General features: G+C 41.1%; 1 protein-coding gene across 7 annotated transcripts in view; it reads right to left on the bottom strand.

Moving 5' to 3' along the window:
- DDR2 (discoidin domain receptor tyrosine kinase 2) overlaps positions 1-13,752 on the bottom strand; it is a 171,658-nt gene that overhangs the window by 48,087 nt on the left and 109,819 nt on the right. For all 7 annotated transcript variants that reach the window (XM_070467704.1, XM_070467705.1, XM_070467702.1 and 4 more), the window contains one exon: positions 621-723. In XM_070467704.1, coding sequence (XP_070323805.1) covers positions 621-723 — 103 coding nt within the window. The remainder of the gene's footprint in view (positions 1-620; positions 724-13,752) is intronic.

Raw genomic sequence — 13,752 nt, 5'->3', positions numbered from 1 at the left:
GACGGAAGAATTTGTCGGATGCCTCAATGTCTAATTAAGTCCTTGATGTCTTCTACTGTGAGTGATGTTTCACAGATACTCACCAAAAAGAGGATCAGGTTTCCTAACTTCCAGTGTCCTACCTAATCTGCACTTTCCCATAGGTACCACTGTAGTCCACTTCCTGCAGTAGTTCATGGTGAGAGAGTGGCTAAAGCAAGTGTCCCACATGTCAATAAACCAACCTGCAATGAGTGGTGAGGCTCTAGCGTGAGGCTGCTAGACTAGCACATGTGTCTTCCCCCATTCCTACCAGCTCCCACCAAGTATCATCCTCCTCTGTTAGCCCCTTGAGCCAGTTATTCTGTCCAACCCATGCATGCATGCTCAGTCCCTCAGAACTGTCTGACTCTTTGCAACCCCATGAACTACAGTCTGCCAGGGGGTCCATGGAATTCTCCAGGCAAGAATACTGGAGTGGGGCACCATTTCCTACTCCAGGGGATCTTCCTAATGCAGGGATCGAACCTGCACCTCCTGCATTGACGGGCAGATTCTTTACCATGGGGCCTCCTGGGAAGCCCCAAGGGAGCCATCTGTCCAGCCCAGAACTCAGGTTTTTTTGAGGTGTCCATTCTCACCTTCCATATTTGGCAGCTGTGGACTCTGACCACTGACTGGAAGCTGTGATGTCCTCATCTGGAATGTGGCCTCCTGACATGCCCAGAGGATAGCGGCATATAGCTGAACCAAGAAGAACCAAAGAGAAAAGAGAGGAAATGCTTTTATTTTTATTTTCAGAGACCGCTAGCTAGGATGCAGTTGATTACTGGACAGGAAAGAGGGACTAAGTCCCTCTACAACCCCAGTCTGACCACTCTGGCTCTCTCAGCCTTTTCTTCCTGGACTGGCCTCCAAGCTTATTAGCGTTCAGTTTTCCAATCATTGACCCTCAGCCAACCCTTTCTTTTGGTCCAAATTCTGACAATCCTGTGATGTGCTGATTTATCCTTTCACTTGGTAATAACTCCATGGCCTATCCCCATTTTCTTATTAGCAGACATGCATTTCTAATCAGTTTCCCAACAGTGGTAAGTCCGCATCCCCATAATTACTAGGTACCTTTTATGATCCATAGCATTTTTTTTTCCCTTAGATAGCTGATTTCATAAAACTATGAAGCAGAATCAAAACAAAAACAAAAACTCTCCTATAAAGGTACTGAACACACAGCTTTGGCCCCATCAGCACCATGCTTTTGCCTCTGGCTAAGAAAAATAATCTCTAGAGATGGACTTCCTCCTTCAGCCAAGATAGACTAACAAAGACCAGATTTATTCTCCTGTGTAAAACAACCAAAAAACAGGAATAGTATATGAAAAATTGGGTTTCAACATAATGAATATCAGACAACAAAGGGCAACAATCCCTGAGAGAAAGGAAACAAAGAATATGAGCTCCACAATTGCAAAGCTTACTTCCATGAGAGCATCCAGGCTATAGCAGAGGGAGTGAAAACGCAGGCAGAGGCTGGAGGATTTCCTGAGCTCAGAAGACAAAGGAAAGAGTTTGGAGAGATCAAGGGGACTAGAGGTCTCAAGACATAAATTGCAATAAAATAGAGGATCCTTAGCTAAATTTAAATTTCAGATAAACAATGAATAATTTTTTAGTATACGTAAGTCCCATGCAATTAAAAAAATCGGTCTGTAAGAGAAGCAAAGAAATAGTATCTATAATTTTTTTAAAAAATCAATCAATTGAAACAGATTCATAATTAATACAGAAGTTAGAATGGGAAAAGAAAAACACCAAAATAGTTATAACTGTGTTGCATAGGTTCAAAAATATAAGGAAAGCTATAGAGGTAAAGAAAAGAAGTAAATCAAATTTCCAGAGATAAAATGTGATATGTGAGCTAAAATACATTGTATGGAATTAAAAGCAAATTACATATTGGAAAGAAAATAATACACATAAAGACAACAGTAGAAACTATTTAAAATGAAACAATGAAAGAAAAGAGAATCAAGCAATAATCAAAAAGTAATCACATCAGTAAGATATGGAGCAATTTCAAATATCTAGATATACATATAAATGGATTCTGTGAAGAAGAGGAAGGAGGAAGATTGAAAATTATTTGAATAAAAATGGTGTAAAATTGTTTTAATTTGATGAAAATTATAAACTCAAGAAACTTAATAATCTGAAGTATAAAAAAAATGAAGAAAACTATGCTACAGTATATCATAATCCAATTGCTTAGACCAGGTGATAAAGAGAAAAATTTAAAAACATTTAAAAATTTAAAAAAGGATACTTTATAAACAGAGGACCAAAGATAAAGATGACAGCAAATATCCCATTCAAAATGGCAATTACATCATAAATAAGATGATTTTTAATGTTATTTATATCTCTTTAAGAGGTAATAGGCTATTTAAACAAAAATAATAACATATTGTGTTTATGACATATACAAAATTAAAATGCATGATAATAACAGCATGAAGACTTAAAGAGGAAAAATAGAAGCTATCCTGCTGAAAGGTTTTTTTAATATACTCTATGTGAAGTGATATAACATTATGTGAAGGTAGACATTATTTAGTTAAAGATGTACACTACAAACCCTAAAGCAAGCACTAAAATAATATTTTTTAAAGACTTGGCTAATAAGCCAAGAAAAGATAAAATGAAATCATAAAAATTCAATTAAAGTTGAAAAGAAGACAGAATTAAAGGAAACAAATAGGACAAATAGAAAACAAATAGCAAGAATATAGATTTTATGCTAAGCATATAAATAATCCCATTAAATACAAATAGTCTACATATACCAATTAGAAAGTAGGAATTATCAGAGTGGATTTAAAAAGAAAAATCAAGTTTAAAGTACATATAACCTGTAAGAAACATATTTTAAATATAAAAACACAGATAAATTATAAGAAAATATGGGAAAAATATACCATGAAAAGTAAATCAAAAGAAAGCTGAATATCAGACCCAATATATCAAGACAAGGAATAAAGATGGTATTTCACAGTGATAAAGGAATTCGTTCTTTAAGAACATATGACAGTCCTAAACATTTATTCACCTCATAACAAAGCTTCCCAACAAATGAAGCCAAAAAACAAACTGCCAAAAAGTTATCATATTCATAATTATGGTTGGAGATTTCAACTATTCTTCAACTAACTTCTTTCCAAAGAAGACATACAGATGGTCAACATACGGATAGTATATGAAAAGAAACTTAACATCACTAATCATCAGTGAAATGCAAATCAAAACCGCAATGAGACAGCACCTCACATCTGCTAGAATGGCTATTATCAAAAAGGTAGGAAGTGACAAGTATTGGCGAGGATATGGAGAAAGGAGACTGCTTATGCACTGTTGCTAGAAGTGTCGATTGGTGCAGCAACTATGGGAAAAAATACAAAGGTTCCTCAAAAAATTAAAAATACAATTACCATATAATCTAGCAATTCTACTTCTGGGCATTTATCTGAAGAAAATGAAAACCATACTCAAAACTACATGTTCACCCTTTATTTCAATTGTAGCATTCTTTACAATAGCTAAGTTATGGAACAACATAAGTGTTCTTTGATAGGTGAATGGGTAAAGAAGATGTGGGGTATATGTGTGTGTGTGTGTGTGTGTGTGTACATACATATATATGTATATGAACATACATACATACACAATGTAGTATACACAATAGAATGATAATCAGTCATAAGAAAAAGAATGAAATCTTGCCATTTGTGACCACATGGATGGATCCTGAAAGCATTAAGATAAGTGCAATAAGTCAAGCATAAATACCATATGATTCACTTACATGTGGAATCTAAAAACCAAACAATAAAAAAAAACAAGTTCACAGATACAGAGAACAGATTGATGGTTGCCAGAGGCAGGTGGTGGGGGATGAGAAAACTGGGTGAAAGGGATCAAAAGGTGCAAATTTCTAATTATAAAATAAACATGTCATAGGGATATAAAGCACAGCATGGGACTATAATTAATAATACTGTACTGCATACTTAAAGTTATTGAGAGTGGAACTTTAGAACTTCAAAGTTCTTATCACAAGAAAAAATATGTTTGTAACTATGCATGGTGATAGATGTCAACTTAGACTTGTTGTGGTGATCATTTCTCAATATGTACAATTATAATTTCAATATATTGTATACCTGAAACTAGTATACTGCTATATGTCAATTATAACTCAATGTTGGAATATTGAAATTATTCTAATAATGATTGAATATTTTAGAATACTGAAATTTCCTGATAGAGCAACAAGTCAAGGGTGAAACAATAATAAAAGGCACCCAGATTGGAAAGGAAGAAGTAAAGTTGTCTTTAATTAGAGATAATATGATCACTTATATAAAAAATTAGATAAAGTTTATACTAGTGGTGAACAGTTGCAATTTAAATACCATCAAAAACTACAAAATACTTAGGAATAAACTGATGCTGAAGCTGAAGCTCCAGTATTTTGATCATCTGATGCAAACGACCAACTCATTGGATAAGTCCTTGATACTGGGAAAGATTGGGGGCAGAGGATGAGATGGCTGGATGCAATGGACATGAACTTGGGCAAACTTCGGGAGATGGTGAGGGACAGGGAGGCCTGGCGTGCTACAGTCCATGGGGTCGCAAAGGGTCAGACGTGACCGGGTGACTGAACAATGACAACACACATGACAAAAGATGTGGAAGACCTGTATACTAAAAACTACCCAACACTGCAGAAAGAAATTAACCATCTAAAGAAGTAGAGCTACACACTACAGGGCTCATGGGTCAAAAGAGTCAATTCGTCCATTCTACCCAATCAAAGTCTCAGCAGACACTTTAATATAAATGAACGGATTGATTCTAAAAAGCATATGGAAAGGCAAACATCGCAGAAAAGCTGAAAAACTGAAAAAGAAGATCAAAGAGGAAGTACTAACATCAGACTTTAAGACATTATAAAACTATAGAAATCAAGACTGTGTAATATTGGCATAAAGACAGACACGCATACCAATGAAACAGGAGAAAGTCTACAAGTAGACCCACATATCTATGCTTGGGTGCATGCTCATCGTGTCTAACTCTGTGACTGTAAACCGCCAGGCTTCTCTGTCCATGGGGTTTTCCAAGCAAGAATGCTAGAGTGGGTTGCCATTTCCTCCTCCAGGGGATCTTCCCAACCCAGGAATCAAACCGGAGTCTCCAGCATCGACAGGCTGATTCTTTACCACTGAGCCACCTAGGAAGCCCAGTTCACTCTTAGGTATTTGCCCAAAAGAAATAAAAGTGTTTGTTCATACAAAGACTTAGGAGTGTGCCTAACAGTTTTATTTCCAATATGTAATTAAGATTGGGAAACTATCGCATGTCACCAACAGGTAAAGGGATAAACAAATTACAATATACCCATGCCATGAAATACTACTCAGCAGGACTGGGACTGGAATGAAGCAAGTGAGAAGCCGAGGGTGCGAAATGTCAGGAAGCCCTCACTCCCAGGGTCACGGAAGTGGCGGTGCCTTGCAGAGGGCAAGTGCCTGCTTCCACTCTGCACCCTAGGCCCCTCCTTTGCCTCACCCTAGTCCCATTCTCCACTCCCAGTAGGAACAAAAAAGGATGCTCCATCAATACATATTCAGCACAGAAGACTTTCAAAATATCTGTGCTGAGGGAAAGCACTGAAGAAGCTGGGCAAAAAAGAGTTCATGTGGTATGCTTCCATTTATACATAATTCTAGAAAATGAAAACAAGTCGATCCACAGTGACAGAAAGCTGATCAGTGGTTTCCTAGGGAAGGAAGGAGTGGGCAGGAGGAATTACAAAGGGGCCCAAAGAAACTTCTGGCAGAAATGAATATGGTTATTATCCTGATTATGGTGATGATTTCACAGGTCTATACATATGTCAAAACAGAGCAAATCATGCATTTTTAATGTGTGTAGTCAACTGTATGTCAGTTGTACATCAGTGAAGTTATTTTTCAAAAAGTAACCTCTGGAATGGGATAACACATTAAGATTTTATTTGCATGTTTTCAAACCCCTTTTCAAAGCAGGTAGCCAAGCCTTCCTGTTCCTTCACCCCTTGGAAGATTTATGTTTACAGGGTAGAAATAAGAAAGAAACTTCTTGAAAACTGATGGCTTCCTAGAAAGCCTGTGCTTGTTAAGGGACTGTAGCACAAAGTAGAGATGGCAGGAAGACGGATGAGATTTCCCTAGGCTGGAAGGCGACAGAGGTAGGGAGATCACGAGGCTAGCAGGAGCCAAACTCCTTTTCTAGAAGTTCTCTGGAGTGGCTGCAAACTGTCAAAGAGAAAATGATTCCATGTGAGCATTGTGTCCAAGGTTGGCACAGAAACAGCCAAACTGCTGTCCTTGGGAACATGGTGGGCTTGGAAAATAGTGACATCCACTGTAATAATGGCAAGCTAAAGGCAAGAGGCCCATCTGTGTGTCCTGCATGTAGCACAGCTCCTGGATTCTTGTCTAACCCCAGGGAAAGGATGATTCTGGGCCAGCTGACTCTCCCAGAAGTAGTATAATTAAGTAAAGTCATATATAGGCAGCTTTGGCAAGAAACATGGCCATATACCCACTGAAACTCGTCCATGTTACTGTCCACTTCATTTCCCAAGTCAGATTTGAATCAAGAGATCAACATGGGGATTTAGCTTTGCCTTTTCTTACCAAATGTATAATTTCTCCTTCAGAGGTGATTGGTTCCACAGATAATCATTATTCTAGACCCTTAAATGCAAATCTTAAGTGTAAATCTGGGAGTTTCACGAATGAAGCATCAAATTCTCAAACTCTGAACTCTGTAGAATGAGAAATCGAAGGGAGGAGTAAGAATTAGGAAATTCTAATACAACATGCCAGTGAGCCAAAATTACTAATGCGTGAGGTCAACATACATTTCAAAATCACACACAGGGCATGGTCCTCTCTTCTGCTCGAGTCCATCATTCAGCAAAAGTGGTACCCTGACTCCAGGTCTGCTCCAGCCCCCTGCTTGAAACTTCTCCTACATGTTGTTGGGTGTACTAAATATTTTAATCTTTAGCACCAGTGACTTAAAGGCAAGGAATGGCTCCTGGAGGTCTAGCCCACAATCTGCATGCCCTGGTCCAGTCTCCCAGAGTACTTGCGCGGGCGTCTGGGACACAAGTGCAGCTACTTGTGTAGCTTTGCTTTCCTTTTGCCACTGTCCCTTGTGGGTATATTCCTCTCAGGCACCTCCTGGGGAGGGGACTGAGCTGGCCAAGGCAGGGATTCCTGGCTCCTTTTGCAATCATGCATGTCGCAGTGCCCTCAACTGCCGTCTTGACCCCTAAAATACAATTCTTCACAGTCTGCAAAGTGCTGTCCAAGTGCCTACCTCATTTCACCCCTCCAATAACCCAATATGATAGGCAGGGCACGTACTATTATTTTCAAATTATATATGAGGAAACAAACTGAAGTCCCATGACTGTTAAGCAGCAGGGGTTTGACCTGGATCACATTTCTGAGTCCCAACCCAAAGTTTGTCCCAGCGCACCAGATTGCCGCTCTGCTTTAGTGAAAAGAGTGACTGGAGGCAAGCTGTCTCTCCCGAGACGCAAGATGCTCAGCAGATGCGTAAGAGAGCTGCTCTCTGGCACTCCGCTCTCCCTTCTGAAACCAAAGCTTTGTTCCCAGAGAGTCCTACCCCCAACATCACCCCCAGCGTGAAAATCTATTTGTTGGTGTATTGCTTTCCAAATCTATGAGGTTTTTAATTCTTATTTTTATGAATTCGCTCAATGAATCGGTGGGGGGGAGTTTTGTGGTGTTACAGTAGCAAACAGAACAGACAGAGCATCTTTTGTCACAGAGTTTACATTCTCGGGTGGGAGAGAAGACAGTAAGCAAATAAGTGTCTAATCTGAGAGAAGATGGCAAAGTCTGTGAAGAAAATCAAGTGCAGGAAGGGAATGGGTGCTCTATTGCGTAAGAAGACCAGGAGGACCTCTGAGATAAGGCAACTGAACACAGATCTCAGTGAAGCAAGACAACAGACCAGGTGGCGTCAGAGGGGGACACGCTTCATGCAAAGGGAACAGGGAACGCAAGGAAGGAGCGTTTCTGGCTGGCCGAGTTAGAGCACCTGCAGTGGAACGACTAGGCTAAGTTATTGCCTTTGGCAGTCTAACTGTACTCAACTAAAGCACGCGTTTTGGAGGGCAGATAGTCCCGCTTTCAGAATCTCTCCCCTTCCTCTGACTTCGGACGTTTCCAGCATCTCTCTTCCAGCAGTTGGCACACACTGCTAGGTCACACCTGTGTCCAGTCCTACCTACCTATAGGTGGCAAGATTTCAGAAGGAGAAAATAAAAGGACTGTATCTTGTTCACTTTGCTTTTATTTCTCAGTGCACATCTGGGGAGAGAATATTTGCTTTAAAACATTTATTGAAAACAGAAGGTAAACCTTTGAGATAGATATAGCTCAGGAATAAAAAGAAAGCTGAGTAAAATATTCTCCCTCCAAAACTCATTCCTGGGTCTTTTCCATTTCAGCCAACTCCATCATTCCAATGACTTGAGCCAAAAATCTTGAGGCCCATCTTTGACTCCTTTCACACTTCATATCCAGTCCACCAGCTGATAGGAAATTCTGTTAGCTACTCTAAAAATATTCCCATATCCCATCTACCTTTTGCAAATACTGTGCTACCAGTCTAGGCCAATTTACTGTCCTCTATCACCACGAATCTTCTACCCGGCCTCCCATCATCCACCCTACCCTTCCCCATGTATCTACTAAAATATAAATGAGATCATGTAAATCTTCTGTTCAAAGCTCTCCATTCACTTCCCATCTCACTTGTAATAAAATTAAAAATCTTTACACATAACCCGTCTCCTGACTGTCTCGAGCTTCATCTCCACCCCACCCTTACCATCAGCCACACTGGTCTCCTCGCGGTTCTTCTCACACATTAGGTGCTTCTTTTTCACATATCTGCATTTACTGTTGAAGTATTTAACTTAATAACATAATTATCTTTATAGGGTGGAGGAAAGAGAAGTGGAACACCGTATATCCCATTTTTTTTCCACATGTGAACGTCCCTAAAATCTGAATGCATCTTGCAAACAAATAGTGAGTCATGGTTCATCAGTACTTGTTTTCCTCAGAGGCACAGAAAGTAATGACACATCTTAGAGTCAGCAGTTTCTTAAATTCGATGAAATATGTAATAATAACATTCATTTAGAAGCACTTATCAAGTGTCAGGCAACAAGATAAGCGTTTTCTTACTCATTATTTCAGGTTTCCCACTTAATACCCATTTTACTAGTAAGAATTTAAATAACTGCCCAAGACCTTTCACTGAGTAAATACTCAGATTAGAATCTGGCTCTAGAGTCTGTGACCACACTAAACTATACAACCTCTGAAAACCAAATGATTTCAGATTCATTCCTGGCTCCACCACTTAATCCATATGGGATCTGAGCAAACTCCACACCCTCTTTGGGTCTCAGTTTCCTCCTGTGGACAGCAAGGGAGTCAGAGTAGATGTTCTCTAAGGCAGTGGTTCCCAAAAGCCAGTCCATGGACCAATTGCTTTAGAATTGCTTGGCAAGGTTCTAGAATACACATTTGGGAGCCTCTGCCTGCGAAGCTGAGCCCAGGAATCTGCATACTTCTAAAGTTTTCCAGGTGATTCTGCTGTGCAGCATTCTTCGGAACCACTCTGCTCCAAGATCCCTCCCAGCTTGAACACCAGATGATCTTCTGGGGCCATGCCGGACAGAAAGAGAAATCCATGTTCACGGTCCCACTGGGCTTTCATTCCTGGCTATCATGTATCTCTAGACACTGAGCTGTGAGTGTAATGAGAACTGTTTCCCGGAACATCTAAAGTAAACCAGAAATCGGGAAGGGGGTTCGCCTGGGGTGAATCATGATATTGTTGCAAATAACTTCCCCACCAAGGCATAGCTTATCCTGGGAACAGCAACCAAGAAGTTTCCACAGAGCTGCTGCTGCTGAAGCTGCCTTCATGAAACATTTTGGTTCCATTATATTTCCTAGGCTCAGGGACCCTTTCTATTTTATGGTCGAACTAAACTTATATGGGAATTTACCCTAGTTAACACAGAGAGAGAAAACCTGAGATCCCACCTGGGATCATCTCTTTGGTACAAAGGAATACCAACTCCCTTCCCCAAGGTTCTGGTCTCCTTATCTATCACTGTGTTACAGTTGTGGTCCTCTGAGCATGCTCCCAGGCCCAGCAGCACCAGCATCACCCAGGAACGTGTTCGAAATGCAAATTCTCAGTCCCTACCCCCATCCTACTGGATCTGCAGATGGGGCCCAGCAACGGACGGTCCCTCATCCCTCCTGGTGGCATTGAAGCACAATCAAGTTTGATAATTAGAGGAACTGGGGGAGAAGATGAGGCTCCAGTTCTTCACATAAAAAATGCTAAATGTCTCGGAGCCCCCTCCTCCTCATCCCCTCCAGTCCTTCCATCACAAAAGGGTTTAAGCCCAAACTGTGTGAAGATAGCAGAGTGGCAACAACATTGACAAAAACTAGAAGGGTTCTCCCTGAGTCAGGGGAGAGGGGCTGCGATCTCTGAACCTCTGCCTGGAAACTGATACAAAGCTTTTGGAGAGGAAGAATTCAGGATGAGAGGTGACATGTTATTTCTGCTAAGAGGCAATCAAGAAGTGAGATGTAAACGTGGCCTCTGAGAATCATCTGGTTCATCAGCAAATCCCTCAAATTTATTGGTTAGGCCAAAAAGTTTATTCTGGTTTTTCCATAAGATGGTGTGAGGAAATTAACAAGATAGTGCCGATCAGGCTCTCCCACCCCACGATCTGTAAACAATGACTGTGCATGGTTATGTAATGGCTGAGATCATTTATAGCACTGCACATGTGTATCACGAGGTACCCGCCTAGCCGCGGGCTGCTGTGTGCAGCTCACCTGTATGCGCTTCACCATGAAAGCCCTGGCTGCTGCCGCACTGGGGCTGTGTTGGAGCGACAGCATGATTATGTTATATGAGGTTATGTTATGGTTGTGCTACGGCTGCTGAGTCAGCCAGGAGAGAATAATTGTGTCTGCATTTCCAATGGCCCCTTGAGTCTTTTCCCAGCCTCTTAGCTCACGCCTTGCCTTGGGTTCAGCAAACAGTGCAAACAGTGTGAACAGTGGGACAGATGGTACAGAAAACTCAAATGAACTTTTTTGCCAGCCCAATGAAAGTGACAGTGACAGTCACTCAGTTGTGTCCAACTCTTTGCAACCCCATGGGGTAGTCCATGGGATTCTCCAGGCCAGAATACTGGAGTGGGTAGCCTTTCCCTTCTCCAGGGGATCTTCCCAACCCAGGGATCCAACCCACGTCTCACAGCCCTGCATAGAAGTAGTGGGGAAGGGGAGAAATAGCTGAACTTAAAAAATTTGCCAGTTCAATACTTCCTGCAATTTTTTTAAGTTCAGCTATTCCTCCCCTTCCCCACTACTTCTATGCAGGGCCCAACTTCCGCCACCTCGTGCCTGGAATACTATAATGCCTTCTAGCTCTTTTTCCTGGCTCTCCTATTGACCCTTCTCCATACAGTAGCACAAGTGAGCTTCCTGAAGCCTGGCATTAACTGAGTCCCTTAATAAATATATATAGGGAGAAAAACTAGTAAAAGAAGAATTTTGTATTAGGTTGTTTATTATTGCAGAACTTAAAAACATGTTGATGTAAATCAAGCCATAATTATAAAGCAATCAATTAAGAATAAATAAATACATAAAAATAATAAAATAAAATAAAAATTTTTTAAAGAAAGAAAAAAAAGGCCTAGGAAGTTGAAGAAGGATAACCCCTATTAGTGACATTTAACCTGGCAGCAGATGTCTGAGACTTCCTTAAAAGTCTGGGCCACTATAGGGCTTCCCTGTGGCTCAGACAGTAAAGAATCTGCCTGCAAAGTGTGAGACCTGGGTTTGATCCCTGGGTTGGGAAGATTCCCTGAAGGAAGGCATGGCAACCCACTCCAGTATTCTTGCCTGGAGAATCCCATGGACAGAGGAGCCTGGTGGGCTACAGACCGTGGGGTCACAAAGAGTCAGACATGACTGAGCAACTAACACACACACACACACACACACATCTTTTTGTTCATGAATTTAACAAGTTTGTTGTTCAGTTGCTCAGTCATGCCTGACTCTTTGTGACCCCATGGACTGTAGCCCACCAGGCTCCTCTGTCCATGGGATTTCCCAGGCAAGAATACTGGAGTGCATAGCCATTCCATTCTCCAGAGGATCTCCCTGACCCAGGGATCGAATGTGGGTCTCCTGCATTGCAGGCAGACTCTTTACCATCTAACAGAGAAGCCTGACAAAACTATGGAAAACATTAAAACATGGTATGAAGATAAAAGTGATGGTGGGAAAAATTGGGACACTCGTTTAGGTAGCAACCTTCACCTGAGATTTTCCATTTTACTTGTGCTTATTTACCTCCTCACTGAAATTGTAAGCAATTTTGAAAATACTAATTATATCAGGTTTTTTCTTTTCCCCCTTACCACCTACAAACACAGAGTACCATTAGGTGCTCACCATGCATTTAGCAATTGAAGAAAGAAAGAAAGAAAGAGGTACAGTGATGAGTAGATGGATGGAAGGATGAATTCAAGGATGGGTAAATGAAGAGTGTGATCTTAACAACATGTTGAATTCTTCAGAGCAGGTATTACAACTGATCTGCCCCAGAACCTCTCAAAGTGTCTGGCCATAAAAGGCACTCAGCCCATGTTTGCTGAGAAAATACCCTGATTAGCAGCATTTCCCTGATGAGGGTCAGGGTTGTCACAGGGAGCACCATCTCATTGCCAATTCACAACAATCTCTAGAGGACAGTGCTGCAAGAGTGCTTCGCGGGCATGAGAGGATGGGGAAACAATGGAAACAGTAAGAAACTTACTGTCTTAATAATAAAGAGACTTTATTTTGGGGGCTCCAAAATCACTGAAGATGGTGACTGCAGGCATGAAATTAAAAGACATTTGTTCCTTGGAAGAAAAGCCATGACCAACCTAGACAGCATATTAAAAAACAGAGACATTACTTTGCCAACAAAGGTCCGTCTAATCAAAGCTATGGTTTTTCCAGTAGTCGTGTATGGATGTGAGAGTTGGACTATAAAGAAAGCTGAGCGCCAAAGAGTTGATGCTTTTGAACTGTGGTGTTGGAGAAGACTCTTGAGAGTCCCTTGGACAGCAAGGAGATCAAATCAGTCAATCCTAAAGGAAATCAGTCCTGAATATTCATTGGAAGAACTGATGCAGAAGCTGAAGCTCCAATACTTTGGTCACCTGATGTGAAGAACTGACTCATTTGAAAAGACCCTGATGCTGGGAAAGATTGAAGGCAGGAGACGAAGGGGTTGACAGAGGATGAGATGGTTGGATGGCATCACCAACTCGATAGACATGAGTTTGGGCAGGCTCTGGGAGTTGGTGGTGGACAGGGGGGCCTGGAATGCTGCAGTCCATGGGGGTCTCAAACAGTCAGACACGACTGAGTGACTGAAGTGAACTAACTGCATGAGAGGAAGAGAAGTTCTGACCAGATTATTAGTCAGTAGAAGATCCCCAACTCAAGCCAGAGTAAAACTCTGGGCTACAGGTATTACAAACCTTCTTCAGACAACAGAGCAGAGCTGTAG

This window comes from Odocoileus virginianus, chromosome 5, assembly GCF_023699985.2.
Source record: "Odocoileus virginianus isolate 20LAN1187 ecotype Illinois chromosome 5, Ovbor_1.2, whole genome shotgun sequence".
In the NCBI taxonomy this organism is placed as follows: domain Eukaryota; kingdom Metazoa; phylum Chordata; class Mammalia; order Artiodactyla; family Cervidae; genus Odocoileus; species Odocoileus virginianus.
This window is presented reverse-complemented; position numbering and strand designations above follow the sequence as displayed.